The following is a 24,797-nucleotide window of genomic DNA, read 5'->3' on the forward strand; positions in this document are numbered from 1 at the left end:
ACCCCCCACTGATCTGCCGTTTCGGGCAGGTGCCGGCACTGGAAACCATACAGAGGACGGAAGGCTGTGTATTTTTGGGCGCCTGCATTCACTAGAATGGGAACTCCGATACAGGACCCCATCATTGTCTCTTCACAGTGAACGGTACTCTTGTTCCATCTACTATATACTTTCTGGCGCAGGTGGCTGCCCGAAACGGCTGATCAGTGGGGGTGCCGGTGTTGGATAGTCCATCAATATCCAAGTCCTGGAAAGATCCCTTAAAAATACAAAGATTATCATCAACCATTATAAAGTAAAAACAAGCAAAAAGTTACGTGGAAAGGACTACATGGAAGGATACATATTTTAAAAGGACCTGTCACCCCCGTCAGTTTAGTATAATAACTACTTCCATCCTCCATGTAATAATGATTCTGGAACATCTATTCTTATGTCTGTATGTTGTGCCATTCCTGTAATTTTTCTACTAGAAGTGTACAAATAAATTGCCAGAAGTCTGCAGTAAAGGTACTGCTGGGTGTTACCAGTAGTGGGTGTGTCTGACTGTCCAATCAGTGATGCTGGTGTCAGACTGTGCATGGACACCCCCCCAACTGGTAACACCCCTCTGTACCCTTACTGCAGACTGCTAGCAATTCATTCATAACTTCTAGCAGGAATAATACCGGGAAGGGACAACACAGAGTCATAAGAATAGATGCTCCAGAATTGTTATTACATGGGGGATGCAAGCAGTTACTACAACAGACGTGTCAGGAGAGCGGACGGGTCCTCTTTAAGATGACTGACGGTTGAACAGAACTTTCATCTCTTCCATTGTAGGTTAATTGCAGCACAGTGTTCCTGTAGAAACCTTTGAGGTGATTATTACATTTCATGTAATGCTCAATATGAGTCAATAATATGAATCATGGACGGCATGTGAACCATTAACTTTGGAGGGCTGAAGCTAGGTAAATGGAAGCCGGTATGGATCCTCACACATGCACCTCGGTCTGTCAACTTGAATCAGCCCCTATAGCCATTAGCAATGTCTATCCAAAGGCTTCTATTCACCTTTTGACCACCATCTGTTATGTGTTGGTATACTTTCTTCTGCTGTATAGAATAGAGTTTTTTGTTTTCTTTAATATTGAAGCCTATGGACAAGAGATACCACCATAAAGGTCCCTTTTCCATGGGCTGAGGGCTTAGGCGAATTATTTGGGTGTATTACAAGTGCTCAGTCCTGCTGATCACCGCCCCAGAAATCCTCACTTATTCTGCAGCACATTGACCCGTGCAAAGTAAGCAATGATACTAACGATTGTTTGTCCCCCCTTTTACTTTGCATCAGGCCACGTAAAAGACCTTTAAACAAGCGATGTATATCAGTGACTGGCACTGGTTACTGGCCCAGTATAGTAGGACCCCAAGCACATATGGAAGCTTCCATTGGGAAATCCAACATATACCTCCAATAAAGCAGCTTCCTAGAGGTCTCCAACCATCCAGGGAATCACTTCTACAAAGTTTACTTGTTTAATAGCTGGAAAATAGGAGAAGCTCAATGTTACTGACATCTGAAGTCTATTTCATGTCAATGACCTGGATGTGTATTAGAGGGTATATAATAAAAGTAAGGGTACTTTCACACTAGCGTTATTATTTTCCGGCACAGAGTTCCGTCCTAGGGGCTCAATACCGGAAAAGAACTGATCAGTTTTATCCCCATGCATTCTGAATGGAGAGCAATCCGTTCAGGATGTCTTCATTTCAGTGTTTTTGCCTTTTCAGGACGGAGATAATACCGCAGCATGCTGCGGTTTTATCTCCGTCCAAAATCCCGTAACACTTGCCAGAATGCCGGATCCAGCATTTTTTCCCATTGAAATGCATTAATGCCGGATCCAGCCCCGAGTGTTCCGGCAAAACGGTTCCGTTTTTGCGGTCTGTGCATGCTCAGACTGCAAAAAATGTGAAAAAAATAAATGCCGGATCCGTTTTTCCAGATGACAACGGAGAGACAGATCCGGCATTTCAATGCATTTGTGATACAGACTAGGATCCTGATCTGTATGACAAATGCCATCAATTTGTGTGTGTATTGCCGGATCCGCTGACGGAACTGCCTGCCGGAATCCCCTGCCACAAGCGTCTAATGTCTGGCTTCTACAGAGCACCCATCAGCAGGATCAACCACACCAAACCAAGCATACTACCTGTAGGGGTGATCCTGTCTTGTTAAAATAGGTTGTGTCGATCCCAAGATAAAATTTGTTTTCTATGCAAATTAGGATTTAAGTGCACCAAGGGGCGTGGCCAGCACTGCAAAGAGGAGGCGCACCAAGGGGCTTTTTACTTGAGAATGCTGCAACCCAGTATTATTTTAGTTAGTAGGATCAACCCTACCAAAGCAATGTGCCTGGTTTAATAGGATTGATCCTGCTGACTGGTGCTGTTTAAGTGATTTTGTTTATGAGTTCTGCTCGTTTGTATAGACACTGTTATAGAAAATTTCTATGTACTGCCCTGTCTGGCCCTTCCTCCTTCAGGGCTTGGCTACACTGCAACAAATGTCACAGCAACACTGTGCGACATATTTTGTAGTGATAGTCAATGCAGACCTCCCAAGTATCCCCGTTTGTGCCATAAAGGCCCCGCTTTTTGATCTAAGGTATAGATTTTTATTACTGCAGCTACAATATTGTTGGTTTCCTTCCTATCTAAATATTGGAGCCCACCTTGTATATTATTTCATGCAATTTAAAATTTTAGATATTTCTATATTCAGATAATTGTTGCGCTATTTTGTAAGAGAAAACTATTGACGTGTATCAATATACAGGAAAAATGGATCTTTCACGCAATGAACCAGGAGTGTCCCCAAAAAGTTGGGAGGTATGTCAATGGTGTCACACTGCGATGTGACAGTGGCACAAAAATCCATCCAAGTTGGATTTTTGGGCAACTGTCGCAGCCAGTGGCATATTGTAGTGCGACACCATTGACTATCATTACAAAAAATGTTGCGCGACATAAATGTCGTTGTGTAGTTGTCCAGTCAATGAAATCAACACCATTTCAAGTCCCCATAGGAGCGTGGCCATTCCTGTACAGTGCGAGCTCTACCCTCTGTAAGAAAAACAAGAAGCCGATACGGTCAAGAGGTTAAAGGCCACACTGACATCTTACCTGCAAGCAAAATACAATGGAGTGGCTCCAGATACGTTAGGCCTGTTTATATCTGCTCCACTGTCCAATAGACATAACACCGTCTGTATAAAGAAGATTAAAGAAATACAAGCATGAAGACATATGACATTCAGTATGCAATGCTGCAATATTGTAAGACCAATTAAAGAAATAAAAAAACTTCACAACTGGAGGAAAAAAAAATAATAAAAAATCCATCTTAGTTCAGTACTCTATCAAGAAGAACTGATCCACCTGACAAATAATAAGCATAAAGTACATGGGGTACCCAAAATCCCAGCCGTGGCGCAGGTTAGCAGGTGCAGTAATAACCACTGTATAACGGGAATCTCTCACTGAATACCTCCATAGTAATCCAGGCCTAGTGTCAGATGCAATCAGTAGACCAGAGCACAACCATTTTTCTCCCTCCCGATTGGTGTCCGCATTCCTGAGAAATAGTTGATTTTTTTTAAATATGTAAATGAGCTGTTTGAAGAAAAAAGGGCATCACCCTTCTACCTTGCTGCACCAAAAACTCCACTCCTTATTGCCTCTAGCCTCGGCAAGGCAGGAGAGATGCAATCCCACCAACCCTGCTCTTCTGGAATCTGCATACGTATATTACAGCAGTGATGCTTGACAGGGCTGAGTATAGACTACTTCACCCCTACCAAGCATGAGGGCTGTAGTGTGCATTCGCCAATTCCCGAAGAACCGATGCACAAGCGAGACCACAGGGCCAAAGAAGATTACATGCCCATGCCTGCCCAGTCACTTAAAGCTGACGGAGCAGGGATACTCATAAGGAGCGGAGCTTTTGGTGCAACAAGGTTTAACGGTGATGCTCTCATTGCACCAAACAGCTAATTTGCATATAAAAATATATAAAAAAATAAATCAACGCTTTCTCAGACACGAGTTATGATGGGAGAAAATGCGTTGGAATTGGGACATTGGGACACCAGATCCCCTCTGACATTAGACTTGGGTTACTGTGGAAGCATGTGGTGACAGATTTCACTTTAATGATGGATTTTTACACGGAACTACCTAAAAAAAATAAACACACACATATTTTTTTTATATAATATATATATCAGACCGTAATGCTATTTGTTGTAACAGGACGAGTTGTTGCTAGGTGTGTGTCTCATATTAAAGGGTCCATTCACACATACGTATGTGTTTTGCAGATCCACAAAACATGGACACCGGCAATGTGCGTTCTGCATTTTGTGGACCGCACATCGCCGCCACTATAATAGAAAATGCCTAATCTTGTCCACAATTGCGGACAAGAATAGGACATGTTCTATTTTTTTCGGGAACAGAATTGCGGACCCGGAAGTGCGGATCCAGAAAGCACATAATGTGGCCCCATAGAAATAATTGGGTCCGCAATTCCATTCCGCAAAATGCGGAACAGAATTGCGGACATGTGAATGGACAACAAAGGTCCATTAAAAATAATCTATTGTTCAAATCACATTTTATATTATAGTGTAAATGACGTTTCAGTTTAAAAAGTCTTCTAAGGGTACTTTCACACTAGCGTTATTCTTTTCCGGCATAGAATTCCGTCCTAGGGGCTCTATACTGGAAAAGAACTGATCAGGCATATCCCCATGCATTCTGAATGGAGAGCAATCAGCTCAGGATGCATCAGGATGTCTTCAGTTCAGTCACTGAACGGCGTTTTGGACGGAGGAAATACGGCAGCATACCGCAGAGGTATTATCTCCGTCCAAAATTCCAGATCAGTTGCCGGCATTAATTTACATTGAAATGTATTAGACCGGTAAAAATGTGAAAAAAAACATAACGGATCAGTTTCTCCGGATGACATACGGAGAGACGGATCCTTTCTTGCAATGCATTTGTAAGATGGATCCGCATCCGTCCACAAACGCATTCAGTTTGCCGGCAACGGAACTGCTTGCCGGATCACTCTGCCGCAAGTGTGAAAGTACCCTTAGCAAGGCTCTAACTGAGTGGTACTAAGTGTCTCCAGTCTTCAGCGATTTACTGAGCGCTGAAGATGCCGGTGTGAAACAAGTCAGATAGGGCAGTGATAATTAAGGTACATGTACATAGACAGGGAGTGGAGTGGTGTCAAGAGGAAGGCTGGAAGCCTCTGTAGACATCTTCAGCTCTCAGACTGAAGACAGACTGAGTTTTCAGAGCTTTGCTAAAAAGACTCTTCACACTTTTTTCTAGTACAAAGAAACATCTTTCTCTAATAAAGTATATTACAAAAATGTTTACCTTCCCGATCCCTACACTACATTAAAAATAAACTAAAATGACAGTAAAATAAAATTAAGAATCTTTGGAGATTTGTTTTATTTTCCATGTCACTATCTGTATTTACAAAAAATAAAAATCTAATCTAAAATTATGGAGTTTTCTCACTGGCCTACTAATATGTTAAAGGTGGTTATCCAATCTCTGTAATTACCCCCAGAAAGCCTGGGCCCCCCTACTTACCTGCTCCCCGGCAGCATAGTCCCTCCAGATGGCTGCATGGCCGCCAATGCATCTTCCTGTCACACGGATCAAAACATCCAGCTATGGGGAGGAGCAGCCAAAAGCAGGCCATGACGGTGACCAGCCTCCCTAGCATCACCAGGGGAGATGCAGCAGTGGTGACCGGGCAGCGATCCGGAGGGACGTGGGTGCCAGGGAGCAGGTAAGTATGCTCTAAAGGAGGGGCCCGGGCATTCTGGGGGTCACTATAGGGATTGGATAACCAATTTAAGACTTTCTGTTCTGTACAGGTAACGTTTCTGTAGCAATCTCATTATCACCACATTCACCATTTACAATAGGGGATATCACAGCTTGTCTACTCCCTCCTGACCTCCGTACAGGTCACAGACATAGAAAAACCTCCTACAAAAGTCAGCTACAGTCCGTTGCATCTATGGCCCGTGTGGCTGCACTCAAAGAACAGGAGGCCTTGATATACTGTATTTTAGACCTAGTGGCCAGTCCGAAAAACTGCATGATTTGAGGACTATTTTTTAAATATAGATAGGGACAAGGAAAATTTAAAAAGTCACCAAAATTCAAAAAAATATAAAAAAAAATTATATATATATATATATATATATATATATATATATATATATATATATATATATATAATGAAACATTCCCTTTAAGAGGTTTATAAGACAACTCACTCTAACTCCCAAATACTGCACTTTACCAACTTATCTAAGGTCATAATCCTCATTTTAAAAACTCAGCCTTTCCATCTTATCCTTTTTGCCCCATGAATTGCACTGTATTTCCAAATGTGTGGGCGGGCGTACAAGCAGAGCAGAATTGGACATGGTGAACTGCTCACGCTGGGAACCCTGGTGCATGTGTCCAATATCAACATGTAAGATTTACATCTTTTCCATAAATAATTGAAACCCTGATGACGATTTTTCTTTACAATATCAATGTGAATTACACTAGTGTTTTTGCTCTAGTGTCAAACAATTGCAGCGTTTGGCCAGCAGATGTCCCTAGCAGTCTACAATCCAAGAAGCACAGCTAATCAGAAATTATTCGTTGAGTTCTCTGTCACATGAGAGCAGCAAAAACACATTTTTTGCATAAATCGATTATGGATATCCTTCCCCACAGCGAACAGAAAGCTCTACAACTAAAAGAAGTCTGTGCAGCGTGACATTCATTGCGTGTGCGCACTTTATGATCCCCTTACCTCCAAATGACGAAGCACCAAAACTTGGTATAGGAGGAGCCCCCATGTACAGGAGTTCAAAGTCCTAGCAGCATAATCCTAGTGCTTAGCGTCACTTACGATCTGACAAATGTCCCCCAGGCTGTCTCAGGCTACGTTCATACCTACGTGTGAAATCCGGCAGAAGAAGAACCTGACAGAGTTCACTGCATCAGGCATAGCAAACCGCCGGATTGACCACAATGGGATCTGACAGGGATTCGGCCGCTTTCCGCCATAAATGCCAGCTTTCAGATGAACAAAAAGTCTGGCGTGCATGACTTTGCGCAGCTAAAGGCCGGACCTCACAATGCAGACGTGAACATAGGTGAAGGGAATACGTGCCCCAATATCTCTATGCACAGGCACAACATACTGGCATGCAGAAGACATTGCAAAAGATAAAATGAGAGACACACCGTCTTGTGCCCATTCTGACAGGCCACGTGCAGAGCTGTCTGCCCCATAGAATCTTCCACGTCCACATTGCTGACGTGCTGCACAAGGTCATGCAGGAGCTCGGTCCGTCCATTTACAGCCAGCCAGTGGATCTAGGAAGAGAGACGTGAAAATAAATATAAAATAATAAAATAAAATTATAAAATCTATGTTATCTTCTGTCCTGTGGAAAAAGGATAGTTTAGTTAGTACTTACCTGTCTGCCAAGCGACGATGCGTCTGTCTCGGCTCCACTCGCACAGGCTGCGGGCTCATTTGCTTGGGTCCCCAAGCACTTACAATTATGCAGCTGAAGACTAGGGCACAAACCTAGATGGGGCTCGAGCGTGTGAGAGTGCACCGGAGGCAGTGACATCACTGGCGTAACGGATGGGTAAGTAATAACTAATATATATTTCTACCACAAGAAAGCATGGAATAAGGACAAGCCAAATTATACATGAGCTACTGGCCCTTAAGCACTGAATAGGACACATACTGTAGTGCCGCAAAATCTTGCGTCTCTCCGCCAACCAGTCATCAAATAACAGACCTGAATGGAGATTCTGATTCAGAACTCTCCTGCTGCTGAATGGAGCATCAAATCGAGGAGCTTGTCATTTTCTCTACAGATGGTCAAATAATAACCTCTCCGAACACTGGTTTAGGTCAGCAACCTGCGACAACCCCCTTTATGCTGCATTCACTTCTAAGGAAGTTCCAAGAACAGCCAAACAAGTATGCATGCTGGGAGTTGTAGTTCACAACAGCTGCAGTACCAGAAAGTTATAAGCTCTAGAGTAAGGTCAACAATACCTCCAGCGTTTCGCCCAATGAGCCCTGATGAAAATCTATATCAGTGCATGTGAAGAAAGAAATGGGCCCAGATCTGAATGCGCTTCACCAACTTTAACAGAAATCTTATGAAGGCTGAATAACAGGGAATTCATGCGAGTGTATTAACCACCTCAGCCCCCAGTGCTTAAACACCCTGAAAGACCAGGCCACTTTTTACACTTCTGACCTACACTACTTTCACCGTTTATTGCTCGGTCATGCAACTTACCACCCAAATGAATTTTACCTCCTTTTCTTCTCACTAATAGAGCTTTCATTTGGTGGTATTTCATTGCTGCTGACATTTTTACTTTTTTTGTTATTAATCGAAATTTAACGATTTTTTTGCAAAAAAATGACATTTTTCACTTTCAGTTGTAAAATTTTGCAAAAAAAACGACATCCATATAGAAATTTTGCTCTAAATTTATAGTTCTACATGTCTTTGATAAAAAAAAAATGTTTGGGTAGAAAAAAAATGGTTTGGGTAAAAGTTATAGCGTTTACAAACTATGGTACAAAAATGTGAATTTCCGCTTTTTGAAGCAGCTCTGACTTTCTGAGCACCTGTCATGTTTCCTGAGGTTCTACAATGCCCAGACAGTACAAACACCCCACAAATGACCCCATTTCTGAAAGTACACACCCTAAGGTATTCGCTGATGGGCATAGTGAGTTCATAGAACTTTTTATTTTTTGTCACAAGTTAGCGGAAAATGATGATTTTTTTTTTTTTTTTTTTTTTTCTTACAAAGTCTCATATTCCACTAACTTGTGACAAAAAATAAAAAGTTCTATGAACTCACTATGCCCATCATGAAATACCTTGGGGTCTCTTCTTTCCAAAATGGGGTCACTTGTGGGGTAGTTATACTGCCCTGGCATTCTAGGGGCCCAAATGTGTGGTAAGGAGTTTGAAATCAAATTCAGTAAAAAATGACCTGTGAAATCCGAAAGGTGCTCTTTGGAATATGGGCCCCTTTGCCCACCTAGGCTGCAAAAAAGTGTCACACATCTGGTATTGCCGTACTCAGGAGAAGTTGAGGAATGTGTTTTGGGGTGTCTTTTTACATATACCCATGCTGGGTGAGATAAATATCTTGGTCAAATGACAACTTTGTATAAAAAAATGGGAAAAGTTGTCTTTTGCCAAGATATTTCTCTCACCCAGCATGGGTATATATAAAATGACACCCCAAAACACATTCCCCACCTTCTCCTGAGTACGGAGATACCAGATGTGTGACACTTTTTTGCAGCCTAGGTGGGCAAAGGGGCCCATATTCCAAAGAGCACCTTTCGGATTTCACTCGTCATTTTTTACTGAATTTGATTTCAAACTCCTTACCACACATTTGGGCCCCTAGAATGCCAGGGCAGTATAACTACCCCACAAGTGACCCCATTTTGGAAAGAAGACACCCCAAGGTATTCCGTAAGGGGCATGGCGAGTTCCTAGAATTTTTTATTTTTTGTCACAAGTTAGTGGAAAATGATGATTTTTTTTTTTTTTTTTTTTTTTCATACAAAGTCTCATATTCCACTAACTTGTGACAAAAAATAAAAACTTCCATGAACTCACTATGCCCATCAGCGAATACCTTGGGGTCTCTTCTTTCCAAAATGGGGTCACTTGTGGGGTAGTTATACTGCCCTGGCATTCTAGGGGCCCAAATGTGTGGTAAGGAGTTTGAAATCAAATTCTGTAAAAATTGACCTGTGAAATCCGAAAGGTGCTCTTTGGAATATGGGCCCCTTTGCCCACCTAGGCTGCAAAAAAGTGTCACACATCTGGTATCTCCGTATTCAGTAGAAGTTGGGGAATGTGTTTTGGGGTGTCTTTTTACATATACCCATGCTGGGTGAGAGAAATATCTTGGTCAAATGCCAACTTTGTATAAAAAAATGGGAAAAGTTGTCTTTTGCCAAGATATTTCTCTCACCCAGCAGGGGTATATGTAAAATGACACCCCAAAACACATTCCCCACCTTCTCCTGAGTACGGAGATACCAGATGTGTGACACTTTTTTGCAGCCTAGGTGGGCAAAGGGGCCCATATTCCAAAGAGCACCTTTCGGATTTCACAGGTCATTTATTACAGAATTTGATTTCAAACTCCTTACCACACATTTGGGCCACTAGAATGCCAGGGCAGTATAACTACCCCACAAGTGACCCCATTTTGGAAAGAAGACACCCCAAGGTATTCGCTGATGGACATAGTGAGTTCATGGAAGTTTTTATTTTTTGTCACAAGTTAGTGGAATATGAGACTTTGTATAAAAAAAAAAAAAAAAAAAAAAAATCAGCATTTTCCACTAACTTGTGACAAAAAATAAAAAATTCTAGGAACTCGCCATGCCCCTCACGGAATACCTTGGGGTGTCTTCTTTCCAAAATGGGGTCACTTGTGGGGTAGTTATACTGCCCTGGCATTTTCCAGGGGCCCTAATGTGTGGTAAGTAGGTAAATGACCTGTGAAATCCTAAAGGTGCTCTTTGGAATATGGGCCCCTTTGCCCACCTAGGCTGCAAAAAAGTGTCACACATGTGGTATCGCCGTATTCAGGAGAAGTTGGGGAATGTGTTTTGGGGTGTCATTTTACATATACCCTTGCTGGGTGAGAGAAATATCTTGGCAAAAGACAACTTTTCCCATTTTTTTATACAAAGTTGGCATTTGACCAAGATATTTCTCTCACCCAGCATGGGTATATGTAAAATGACACCCCAAAACACATTCCCCAACTTCTCCTGAGTACGGCGATACCAGATGTGTGACACTTTTTTGCAGCCTAGATGCGCAAAGGTGCCCAAATTCCTTTTAGGAGGGCATTTTTAGACATTTGGATACCAGACTTCTTCTCACGCTTTGGGGCCCCTAGAATGCCAGGGCAGTATAAATACCCCACATGTGACCCCATTTTGGAAAGAAGACACCCCAAGGTATTCAATGAGGGGCATGGCGAGTTCATAGAAAAAAAAAATTTTTGGCACAAGTTAGCGGAAATTGATATTTTTAATTTTTTTCTCACAAAGTCTCCCGTTCCGCTAACTTGGGACAAAAATTTCAATCTTTCATGGACTCAATATGCCCCTCACGGAATACCTGGGGGTGTCTTCTTTCCGAAATGGGGTCACATGTGGGGTATTTATACTGCCCTGGCATTCTAGGGGCCCTAAAGCGTGAGAAGAAGTCTGGAATATAAATGTCTAAAAAATTTTACGCATTTGGATTCCGTGAGGGGTATGATGAGTTCATGTGAGATTTTATTTTTTGACACAAGTTAGTGGAATATGAGACTTTGTAAGAAAAAAAAAAAATAATTCCGCTAACTTGGGCCAAAAAAATGTCTGAATGGAGCCTTACAGAGGGGTGATCAATGACAGGGGGGTGATCAATGACAGGGGGGGTGATCAATGACAGGGGGGGTGATCAATGACAGGGGGGGTGATCAATGACAGGGGGGGTGATCAATGACAGGGGGGGTGATCAATGACAGGGGGGTGATCAATGACAGGGGGGGTGATCAATGACAGGGGGGGTGATCAATGACAGGGGGGGTGATCAATGACAGGGGGGGTGATCAATGACAGGGGGGGTGATCAATGACAGGGGGGTGATCAGGGAGTCTATATGGGGTGATCACCACAGTCATTGATCATGCCCCTGTAAGGCTTCATTCAGACGTCCGGATGCGTTTTGCGGATCCGATCCATCTATCAGTGGATCCGTAAAAATCATGCGGACGTCTGAATGGAGCTTTACAGGGGTGTAATCAATGACAGGGGGGTGATCAGGGAGTCTATATGGGGTGATCACCACAGTCATTGATCACGCCCCTGTAAGGCTTCATTCAGACGTCCGGATGCGTTTTGCGGATCGGATCCATCTATTAGTGCATCCGTAAAAATCATGCGGACATCTGAATGGAGCTTTACAGGGGGGTGATCAGGGAGTCTATATGGGGTGATCACCACAGTCATTGATCATGCCCCTGTAAGGCTTCATTCAGACGTCCGGATGCGTTTTGCGGATCGGATCCATCTATCAGTGCATCCGTAAAAATCATGCGGACATCTGAATGGAGCTTTACAGGGGGGTGATCAGGGAGTCTATATGGGGTGATCACCACAGTCATTGATCATGCCCCTGTAAGGCTTCATTCAGACGTCCGGATGCGTTTTGCGGATCCGATCCATCTATCAGTGCATCCGTAAAAATCATGCGGACGTCTGAATGGAGCTTTACAGGGGGGTGATCAATGACAGGGGTGTGATCAATGACAGGGGGGTGATCAGGGAGTCTATATGGGGTGATAACCACAGTCATTGATCACGCCCCTGTAAGGCTTCATTCAGACGTCCGGATGCGTTTTGCGGATCCGATCCATCTATCAGTGGATCCGTAAAAATCATGCGGACGTCTGAATGGAGCTTTACAGGGGGGAAATCAATGACAGGGGTGTAATCAATGACAGGGGGGTGATCAGGGAGTCTATATGGGGTGATAACCACAGTCATTGATCACGCCCCTGTAAGGCTTCATTCAGACGTCCGGATGCGTTTTGCGGATCCGATCCATCTATCAGTGGATCCGTAAAAATCATGCGGACGTCTGAATGGAGCTTTACAGGGGGTTGATCAATGACAGGGGGGTAATCAATGACAGGGGGGTGATCAGGGAGTCTATATGGGGTGATCAGGTGCTAATAAGGGGTTAATAAGTGACGGGGGGGGGTGTAGTGTAGTGTAGTGGTGCTTGGTGCTACTTTACTGAGCTACCTGTGTCCTCTGGTGGTCGATCCAAACAAAGGGGACCACCAGAGGACCAGGTAGCAGGTATATTAGACGCTGTTATCAAAACAGCGTCTAATATACCTGTTAGGGGTTAAAAAAATCACATCTCCAGCCTGCCAGCGAACGATCGCCGCTGGCAGGCTGGAGATCAACTCTCTTACCTTCCGTTCCTGTGAGCGCGCGCGCCTGTGTGCGCGCGTTCACAGGAAATCTCGCGTCTCGCGAGATGACGCACGGATGCGTCCAGGAGGAATGAATCAACCACCTTCCGGACGCATCCGTGCGTTAGGCGGTCGGGAGGTGGTTAAAGGCATATTCAGGATGAGAAAACACAAAGAAAAAAAAAAAAAAAGCTTTGACATGTTCCACGAATCTTTCAAATGACATGGCTGTTTAAAGTGCACACGGCTTAGATCACATTCTAAGGGCTCAAATCAGCCATAAGAGACTCCTGCTCACCACTTCGTTACACAGGTTGAAAACGGACACATGCCCATTAAGTTTAACCTTTCTCACATCAGGCATTAAAGGGTTGTCTGTTTTTTTTTATTTATATTGATGACCTATTCTCAATATAGGTCATCAATATCAGATCAGCAGGTGGCCTGATTCCCAGCACCCCCTCCGATCAGCTGTTTGAAGAGAAAGCAGTGTGCCTTCTCTTCACTGTTTACCTACTCGCCATTGCAGCTGCAGCAGCGAGCAGTGTAATCACAAGTATGAAGTTCCCATTCATTTCTATAGGACAGCTCAGTCCTATTCACTTGAACAGGAAGGGCTTGTACGAGCGCAGCTTTCTCTTCAAACAGCTGATCGGCGAGGGTGATGGGAGTCAGACCCCCAGCAATCTGATATTAATGATCTATCCTGAGAATAGGTTATCAAAAAAAAAAAAAAAAACATTAATAGCATAAACACAGAATGGGGGTCCCCAACCCCTGGTGCTTGAGGTGGCTGAGTTTACGGCAACAACTAAGCTTTCTGTGCTATGCTGTTTCTGTAACTCATAAGTGTAGCTTAGACATGGTACTGGCTCTCCTTACAGAGACCAGCTGTGTATGGAGACTTAGTGGCAATGCTCCATGGGAAAATAATATGCAAAGAGGTATCTCCCAAGGAAAGAGGACCATCTTGCTAGTGACACTTCTTGGAAGTAGCTCCCAATGAATGCAAAGTTTCACAAGCCTTGGAACATGACAAGGGAAAAGAGACAAGCTACAGTAGATATCCATATTTAAACAGCTGTTTCAGGGTGCTTGCCTCTTATAGGTACAGAGTAGGATTCTGGCTGACCCAGCACTATGCCTTGGAAGCAGCTGGCTCTCCTTAAGGAGACTTAGTGGAAATTCACCATGGGAAAATAATATGCATTTCCCTACACAACTAGACTTTTTAAGGAGAGCCAGTACCCCCCTAATCCATTTCCAAGGTATCGCACTCAGCCAGCCAGAATCCTGCTCCATACTGATGAGGACCAAGCACCCCGAAACAGCTTTTTACCAATAGATATTTGGCACGGCCATTTTCCCCTGTCATGTCCCAAGGCTTGTTAAAAGATTGGACTTTGACTCTTAGGGAGCCACTTCCAAAAGGTGGCACTCGTGAGATGGTTCTCCTTCCCTGGGAGATTCCTATTTGCATATAACTCCTCAAAGAAATGAATAGCAGTTACAGAAACTGCGCAGTACGCCATGCTCAGCCAGTTCCATACACCCAGCCTGCATGCGACAGCTAGTGGAAGAAGACATTCTAGACATAGATGGGGGTTATTATGGCATATCCTTTGGGGAGAAGAATGCTGTAGTTCATCACTCTACCCTGCATGTGACAATTATGTAAGTTTCACATGTCTCTGGTCTATCACTTCAATTAGGCCAGTACTGCATTTTCTGACTTCTTCAGCATAGATCATGTAGAAGGTTATACACATCTTCAGGAAAGTCAACACTATTTTTAGTTTAGTGTTAGAAGGAACAGGCACACTCTGTCATATTTCCTGCTGCCACCAGACCCTAATGACATCACTGGGATCAGCTCAGAACCTGCGCCACTGTTCTGCAAGCCATGCCCATACTCAACTATCTAACCCTGAAGGTCCATGATAGCAGCATACCGAAGATCAGTTTATTGGTTACCACACCCCTGTAATATAATGTGAACAGTGTTTTCAGGCGTATGCAGTGAATCAAAGGTTAGCTTTGGTCCAGTTTCACACCAATGGTGGCATCTGCAATATGGAAAGAGTTCCAAAAAGTTGAACAAGGTAAGAACACACGTGTATCACAGAAGGCATGGGCAACACCGATCACTTACAGCGGTCAGGCCCTCATTGTTGCAAATGTTGACATCCGCATTATACTCCAGGAGTTTGCTCATGCATTTCTTTTGCCTGCAAGAATTGTAATAGTAAGTTACAAACAACCTCAGGTATAATCTAGACATGACTATCTGCCCAGCTATACTTTCAGGGAGGAATGTGGTATAGGTTTCTGAAGACACATGACAAGCTTAAATGTTCTCTCAGATAGTCACCTTGAGACAAGTTCAGGCCAATATCTACAAATATGATACTTTATAATATATCTTAATGATTGATTTTGCCTTCTTAAAGTGTGGGGGGCGGGCAGGATAGCAGCAAATGTTAAAAAACAAAATAAAACACTACTAACATCTTCAATTCCCGCCATTCCAGTGCAAATGTTCCAACAATCCCCCACCGGTCTGTCATGTCTTATTGGCTCAGCGGTCACATATCGTATTTACTGGTATCACTAAAGGCCCCTTTACACTACTCAACTAACTAGACAATTGTCGGGAAGGAAGCGTCTGCTCATCAGTGGAGTAGACTGCTATTACCTGCAGCAAGCTCCTCCAAAGTATGGGGAAAAGTGATCGCTAATGCCATCGCTTGTACCCATACAGATTTGCTGTTCGCCAGCAGCAGAGTGTTGTTTAGACAGCACGATAATTTAGGTGACCACATGAAAGATCCAATTACCTGATGAACGACCACCTTTCCACCGGGAGATTATAGCCATGTATTATAGCAGGCATGGCCAACCTGCGGCTCTCCAGCTGTTGTAAAACTACAACTGGTAACTCAAACCCACCCCTCCCTCCCCATTATTAATCATTGGTGGCAGTGGCCACAGGGTCCCCCTCTTCCCCCCCCATCATTGGTGGCAGTGGGCAGTTCCGATCGGCTCCGATCGGTTACCATGGCAGCCAGGAGTCACGCTACTGAAGTCCTGGCTGCCATGGTATGTTAGTGAGCAGCATTATACTCACGTGCGCCATGGCCACCGGACGCTCCTTCTTCTCATAGGTCTGTGCGGCGCATTGCTAATGCTATAAGCATTAGCAATGCGCCGCACAGACAGAAGAAGGAGCGTCCGGCGGCCACGGCGCACGCGAGTATAATGCTGCTCACTAACATACCATGGCAGCCAGGGCTTCAGTAGCGTGCTGGCTGCCATGGTAACCGATCGGAGGCCCAGCATTACACTGCTGGGACTCCGATCGGAACTGCCCACTGCCACCAATGCAGACAAACATTCCCTGCACCCGACTTCTGACAGGACGCTGTGATCCGCGCAATTAACCCCTCAACTGAGGGGTTAATTGCGGCGGACCGCAGTGTGCGGTCATATGGGCTGGGATATGGCCGACACATTCATTGGCGGCGCAGTGGCCACAGTCCCTCCCCTCCTTCTCCTACTCTGTTCTCATTGGTGGGCAGCGGCAGCCGCGCACAGTGGGGAGGGAGGGACTCCCTCCTTCTCCACTGTGCCGGCTCAGGAGAACATGGTGCGCGCCGAGAGCGCGATCATATCGCGGTCCGGCGATATAGGCGATATGCACAAAATCCATATCGTGGCACAAATTTATATTGCATATCGCCTATATCACCCACCCCTACTGTCAAGGTCACATCCCAGATGGCTCACAACTTGTGACTTCTGGGGCACATGCACTGGATTAGCAAGGGAACTGCAGAGGTGAGTAGCGTTTTTTTTGTGTGTTATTTTATAACATTTGCTCCCCCCCCCTCAAGAACTGGGCAACCGCTTTAATCTTGGGTGTACCTGCTACTGGTGTACAGAATAATATAACAAAAACAAAGACATGTCCTCGAAGCAGGATATGTTGGCTAATCTCTCAATTTTACACCAGTACGAGGGTTAGCAAGACCACAGAGTGCACCGGTCTTTGTTTTTGTTATATTATTTTTACTGTTTATCACATCCACACATTTTCTATCCTGTGTAGGATGTCCATTGTGGTACTTGTGGTCCGCTGCAGGCATCCTCCATTGTATGCATTTTTGCTGGGGATTGCCATCAGCAGTACAAGTGCAGGATCTGCCCCCCCCCCCCCCCCCCCCCCCCCGGTATAGATGCACCCCTGCATATGGGGTTGAGCACTTCCTGCTTTTTAATACCACGCCAATTTGTAGTTGGTGTACAGAAAACAATTCCTACAGTCTACTCTGTGGTAAGGTTTTATTAGTGCAAGATACGTTTAGGCCACATGAACATGGCAGTGTAGCTCATGCGGATTTTCTGGGCAGATTTTGCTGCCGAATCCGCACCAAGATTTGCATGCATTACTGGATTTGCCCCAGACTTCACCCATTGAATTGCAATCTGCACTGAAAATCCACACAAACAACTGACATACTGCAGATTTCTGTACCACAGGACAATCTCAGCTACTTAGCTGGCACTCTGCTTGACAATCCATGAGGAAAGCATTGTGTGCATATGGCCTTAGGGTCCTCAGTATACAGACTGTTTGCCCTGCAGCAAAATCCTCTTTGAAGGGACATTACAGCCCAGAGTGGCAAGAGGGGGCAGGATGAAGTGGACTGCTAAGGTGATTCAGCAACCTCCGGCACTCCAGCTGTGGTGGAACTATGACACCCAGCGTGTACACTTGCTTGGCTGTTCTCAGAACTCCTACAGAAGTGAGCTGAGCATGCTGGGAGTTGTAGTTTCAACACAGCCAGAGTGCCGGAGGTTGCTGATGTACAACAATCTCATAACAGGGGAGACGGCAAAGAAAAACTGAACCTTCCTTTCAAGATAATCCTCCTCCACACGAATCTTGAAGACATACCCATTTCGTGCTGCCAAATGAAGAGGTGTGCATCCCGAGATATCTTGATAGTTTGGGTTGGCTCCTCTCTTCAGAAGCAGAACTAAACACTCCACAGAGCCGCAACTGAAGAACAACCACCAGATATTAAGGAAAAGAGGCAGACAGGTTAAATAATCCAGCACTGAAAAGGATTAATACCGGCATGCTCAACCTGCGGCAAAACTACAACTCCCAGCATGCCCGAACAGCCTACAGCCATCAGCACGACATTGTGGGAGTTGTAGTTTTTACAACAGCTGGAGGGCCGCAGGTTGAGCATGCCTGGATTAATACATTACGAAAATATTTCACAATTTAAAATAAAAAATAAAAATCACTTTGTATTTTGACTTCACTTAGACTACTTTCACACTAACGTTTTTACTGGATCCGGCAGGGTTCAGCAAAAACGCTTCCGTTACTGATAATACAACCATCTGCATTAGTTATGAACGGATCCGGTTGTATTATCTTTAACATTGCCTAGATGGATCCGTCATGAACTTTATTGAAAGTCAATGGGAGACGGATCAGTTTTCTATTGTGGCAGCGCATCCCAGGACGGAAAGCAAACTACAACATGTTGCGGTTTGCTCTCCGGTCTGGGAACGCAACTAAACGGAACGGAACACATTTTGGAGCATTCCGTTCTGTTCAGTTTTGCCCCCATTGACAATGAATGGGGACAAAACTGAAGCGCTTTTTTTTCCAGTATTGAGCCCCTATGACGGATCTCAATACCGGAAAACTAAATAGTTTGTGTGAAAGTAGCCCAAGATACCACTTTTTAATTTCATGATGTTTCATTGCCTGCTGTAAATGTAATATCTTGCCAGACTCCTGTTAAGCGACGGCTCAGATGACAGCTGTATAGCTCAGCAACTGGGTCACATGTCAAACAGCTCAATGAAGATAAACCAACTACACTAACAGGTAGTCACCCACCCACGATGCTTCATTCAACTCTACAGGACTGCCGGACAGGGCCAAGTCCTGTACTCGGCTTCTCCTTGCAGTCCCACAGAGTTGTATGGAGCGGCAGCACACATGCTACCACTGGAGGACCTCATTCTTGTGATCCGTGGAGGTCCCAGCAGTCAGAACCCACTGATCAGATGCTTAGCCCTGGTGGAACAGGGTTTCACCTATCCACAGATACATATTGACAGTCCATTTACACAGAGTATGTGTGACCACCACTCCAGTCTATAAGACTGATGGTCCATTCCCATATGAATGATCGCCATGTAACAATTCATCCGCTAAAGCACTTCCCAATGCAATTTCATCAAGCTAGGAGGTAGCCCATAACATTAAGCTGGCCATACGACTGTTAACTGAATGACTTGTCTTTCATGGTTGATCTGTGAAGGTTGTTATCCTGGAAGTTAAAATGACAATTCAGACAAAACAACCGATCAATCTTGCCTGTGATCTGTGGCCTGCTCAGGATTTTCGTTGACAGGATACAGATCTGTCATTCAGCAAGAACAACTTTTCAGCATCCGACAACTGAAAAAAAAAAAATTTAAGACAACAGATCAACTTTTTGACAGATATCTGCCATTGGTTGAAATCTGTCAAAACCATTCATGCCATGAAAGTGCACCAATGGTCTACAGAAAATAGTCTAAATCTGCCTTTTAAAGACGCCCAAAATATCTATTGTATAGTTCGCTTGGAAAGGTTGTATCCATAATGTTTTTTTATGTTACATAAAAAAAGTGCAAGCAGAATATGAGCAAACGTCTGAAACAGGGTTGCTAAAGGTACAACTGGTCCAACCGGTTCTACAGGAAAACTGTTTGAACAGTCATAATAGGTCTTCCACTATCATAACTTGAGGGCCATCAAACAGGTTAGGAGGAAACCTTTCCTAGAATATTAAAGGTATGTGCATTACCTTATATAGTTCACATTTGCAAAAACATCCAGAAAAAATAGTTAAAGGGGTTGTCTCATCACAGACGATGGGAGCATATCGCTAGGATGCTGGGACCCGCACCTACAGTCAGGTCCATAAATATTGGGACAGCTACACAATTCTAACATTTTTGGCTCTATACACCACCACAATGGATTTTAAATGTGCTTTAACTCCAGACTGTCAGCTTTAATTTCAGGGTATTTACATCCAAATCAGGTGAACGGTGTAGGAATTACAGTTTGAATATGTGCCTCCCACTTGTTAAGGGACCAAAAGTAATGGGACAATTGGCTTCTCAGCTGTTCCATGGCCAGGTGTGTGTTATTCACTCATTATCCAAATTACAATGAGCAGATAAAAGGTCCAGAGTTCATTTCAGTGTGATATTTGCATTTGGAATCTGTTGATGTCAACTCTCAAGATGAGATCCAAAGAGCCGTCACTATCAGTGAAGCAAGCCATCATTAGGCTGAAAAAAACAAAAACCCATCAGAGAGATAGCAAAAACATTAGGCATGGACAAAACAACTGTTTGGAATATTCTTAAAAAGAAGGAAAGCATCGGTGAGCTCAGCAACACCAAAAGACCCGGAAGACCACGGAAAATAACTGTGGTGGATGACCGAAGAATTCTTTCCCTGGTGAAGAAAACACCCTTCACAACAGTTGGCCAGATCAAGAACACTCTCCAGGAGGTAGGTGTATGTGTATCAAAGTCAACAATCAAGAGAAGACTTCACCAGAGTGAATACAGAGGGTTCATCACAAGATGTAAACCATTGGTGAGCCTCAAAAACAAGAAGGCCAGATTAGAGTTTGCCAAATGACATCTAAAAAAGCCTTCACAGTTCTGGAACCACATCCTATGGACAGATGAGACCAAGATCAACTTGTACCAGAGTGATGGGAAGAGAAGAGTATGGAGAAGGAAAGGAACTGCTCATGATCCTGAGCATACCACCTCATCAGTGAAGCATGGTTGTGGTAGTGTCATGGCGTGGGCATGGTACTGGTTTTCTCTTGTATTTATTGATGATGTGACTGCTGACAAAAGCAGCAGGATGAATTCTGAAGTGTTTCGGGCAACATTATCTGCTCATATTCAGCCAAATGCTTCAGAACGCATTGGACAGCGCTTCACAGTGCAGATGGACAATGACCCAAAGCATACTGCAAAAGCAAGCAAAGAGTTTTTTAAGGGAAAGAGGTGGAATGTTATGCAATGGCCAAGTCAATCACCTGACCTGAATCCGATGGAGCATGCATTTCACTTGCTGAAGACAAAACTGAAGGGAAAATGCCCCAAGAACAAGCAGGAACTGAAGACAGTTGCAGTAGAGGCCTGGCAGAACATCACCAGGGATGAAACCCAGCATCTGGTGATGTCTAGGTGTTCCAGACTTCAGGCTATAATTGACTGCAAAGGATTAAAAAGTGAAAGTTTGATTTATGATCATTATTCTGTCCCATTACTTTTGGTCCCTTAACAAGTGGGAGGCACATATACAAACTGTTGTAATTCCTGCACCGTTCACCTGATTTGGATGTAAATACCCTCAAATAAAGCTGACAGTCTGCAGCTGAAGCACATCTTGTTAGTTACATTTCAAATCCATTGTGGTGGTGTATAGAGCCAAAATTGTTAGAATTGTGTCAAAGTCCCAATATTTATGGACCTGACTATATATCAAGAACAGAGCCCCAAAAGCAGTGCAGGGCGCACTGCGCATGCGCAGCCGCCCTCCATTCATTCATTTTCTATGGGGTTGCCGAAAATAGCTGAGTGCTGGCTTGGCTATTTCCGTCTGGCGCATAGAAGTAAAGGCCAGCAGTGGCCGGTCATGCACAGGGTGCTCCCGTTCACTTCTATGGGGAGAGAGCTTGGAGGATACCAATACCAAGCAGTGGAACCATAACCTATAAGACAATGGGGGGATATCCTAGCAACATGCCTCTATTTTCTGAGACGAGACAACCCCTTTAAAAGAGGTTTTCCGGGTGTTTAATATTTATGACCTATCCTCAGGAAAAGTAATCAATACCTCATTAGTGGGGGTCCGACATCCCCGCTAATCAGCTGTTTGAAGAGGCTGCGGGCACCCTACGAGCACCGTGGCTTCTTCCTAGGCCAGGGATATCATGTTCATCATTCACATGGCCTAGGCACAGCTCTGTCCTTTTCAACTTAATGGGATACAACTGCAATACTGAGCACCGAGGCTATCCAGTGGATGGAACTGTGCTTGGTAAGCTGTAAGGAGGCCACGATGCTCACCACTGGGCTGCGCCCTTGTCAAGCGGCTGTTCAATAAGGTGCCGGACAACCACCATTTAGGTATTGATGACCTATACTGAGGAGAGCTCATTAATATTAAAGAGAATCTGTCACGTTAAACACAGAGTCTGAGTTGCAGATAGCCTATTACAGAGCAGGAGGAGCTGAGCAGATTGATATATAATGTTATATGAAACTATTCAGTAAAACTTGCATATTATACATTTTAACCTTCTGCTCATTCTGGTCTTTGAAGTCATGCAGACGGCCCTATCAGTGACTGACAGCCTACCCTCTATGACTGTGTATACAGAGGTAACTGTCAGTCACTGACTGAAGACAAGGAGGTGGCCCTATCAGTGACTGACAGCCTTCCCTCTGACTGTGTATACAGAGATAGCTGTCAATCACTGACTGAAGACAAGGAGACGGTCCTCTCAGTGACTGACAGCCTTCCCTCTATGACTGTGTATACAGAGATAGCTGTCAATCACTGACTGAAGACAAGGAGACGGTCCTATCAGTGACTGACAGCCTTCCCTCTATGGCTGTGTATACAGAGGTAGCTGTCAATCACTGACTGAAGACAAGGAGACGGTCCTATCAGTGACTGACAGCCTTCCCTCTATGGCTGTGTATACAGAGGTAACTGTCAGTCACTGACTGAAGACAAGGAGGTGGCCCTATCAGTGACTGACAGCCTTCCCTCTGACTGTGTATACAGAGATAGCTGTCAATCACTGACTGAAGACAAGGAGACGGTCCTATCAGTGACTGACACTATTCCCTCTATGACTGTGTATACAGAGATAGCTGTCAATCACTGACTGAAGACAAGGAGACGGTCCTATCAGTGACTGACAGCCTTCCCTCTATGGCTGTGTATACAGAGGTAGCTGTCAGTCACTGACTGAAGACAAGGAGACGGTCCTATCAGTGACTGACAGCCTTTCCTCTATGACTGTGTATACAGAGGTAACTGTCAGTCACTGACTGAAGACAAGGAGGTGGCCCTATCAGTGACTGACAGCCTTCCCTCTGACTGTGTATACAGAGATAGCTGTCAATCACTGATAGGACCGCCTCCTTGATGTAAAAGCCCAGAATGAGCAGGAATTTACATATATAAATTACAAATTTTACTGAATCTTTCCCCATAAAACTATACATCAATCTGCTCAGCTCCTCCTGCAGATTACTTTGCACTTTCATGGTGACAGGTTCCCTTTAAGCACCCGCAAAACTCCATTGATTCTTTACCAAAATATCCGGCTAAAAAAACTATGCCAGAACTAACATGCGGCGTACTTGCGCATGCGCGAGATTACAGCGCTCTAACTGTGTGATGTTGGGAGAGCAAGGAAGAGATTCTGAGGATGCGAGCTGGGCTCCTTCACAGTGGGTGTGACTGGGCTCCTGAAACGTTTGTATATGTATGCAAAAAAGGTTCAAAACAATCCAGCTCCACTTCGATAAAGGAATCTTTATTTTTCTTGCTGTAAAATCTCATCCAAATATGGTTACAAAAAGTCTTGTCTACGTGTTTCGGGCTACAAGAAACAATTCCAGCCCTTCCTCATGACACAGTAAGACATTAAAAGTGGCACCTTATAAAGGGGAACTGCACCCGTTTTCACTAATTGTGTTCACATGACTGCAAATACCCTCAAAAGAGTGCCACGCCTTTGAACAACTCTTCTCATGAAAAGAAAAAGAAAAAAACCGTACAATACATAGTAAAAGAATCTATGCAAGAAACACATAAGATATATACTGGCTAGGAAAATAATAAGATGTAATAAAAAGGAGAAATTCTGTTCATAGATATGGAAGCTACGTGGGCTCTGAAGATGTGGATTATTGTTGCAAGATTAAATCTAAACGTTTGTTCAGACCATCTGGTTGGCGCGTATTTAATGCAAAAATCCAGAAGGACTCTCTATTTAGTAATTTTCTTCTGTGGTCTCCTCCACGTTTGGGCAAAAAAACCTCTTTCTATGCCCTGTACCACCATATCCGATGTGTCCCCACCATGGCAAACAGCAAAATGCAGACTGGCTGCAGATACATTACGATTGCCATGGTGGGGCACATCAGAGATGTGTTTGCGTATTCTGGCTTTGATGGCATTGATGGTGCACCCCACATATTGCAGCTTACATTTTTTGCATGTAATTAAATAGACTGCAGGAGTTGTGTTACAGTTAAGGTAGGATTTCATTTGAAATATTTTGCCATTTGATGCTGAAACAAAGGTCTTGGAGATGGACATATGCGCGCAACAGACGCACCTATGATGTCTGCACCTGTAGCTCCCTTTGGTCTTAAAGGGACACTGACAGGGCCAAAAAGCATATTAAAAAGGTATATATATGACCGTACAGGTCTTATAAAGTGTATAAGAATCATGTAAGTATCCCCCCTGTCCACCTTATAACTACAGTAATGTGAAGTTTTATAACCTG

The 24,797-nt window shown here is 44.0% G+C and overlaps 1 protein-coding gene across 4 annotated transcripts in view; it reads right to left on the reverse strand.

Moving 5' to 3' along the window:
* Positions 1–24,797, reverse strand: part of HACE1 (HECT domain and ankyrin repeat containing E3 ubiquitin protein ligase 1) — a 113,419-nt gene that overhangs the window by 78,061 nt on the left and 10,561 nt on the right. For 3 of the 4 annotated variants that reach the window (XM_040428806.1, XM_040428805.1, XM_040428808.1), the window contains exons 4-7: positions 18,110–18,214; positions 15,305–15,380; positions 7,336–7,467; positions 3,178–3,260 (exon numbers count right to left, since the gene is read on the reverse strand). In XM_040428806.1, the coding sequence (XP_040284740.1) occupies positions 3,178–3,260; positions 7,336–7,467; positions 15,305–15,380; positions 18,110–18,214 (396 nt within the window). Of the gene's footprint in view, positions 1–3,177; positions 3,261–7,335; positions 7,468–15,304; positions 15,381–18,109; positions 18,215–19,558; positions 19,643–24,797 lie in introns of all 4 variants that reach the window. The other variant, XM_040428807.1, reaches the window with a different exon arrangement.

Source organism: Bufo bufo, chromosome 4, assembly GCF_905171765.1.
Source record: "Bufo bufo chromosome 4, aBufBuf1.1, whole genome shotgun sequence".
Classification (NCBI taxonomy): Eukaryota; Metazoa; Chordata; class Amphibia; order Anura; family Bufonidae; genus Bufo; species Bufo bufo.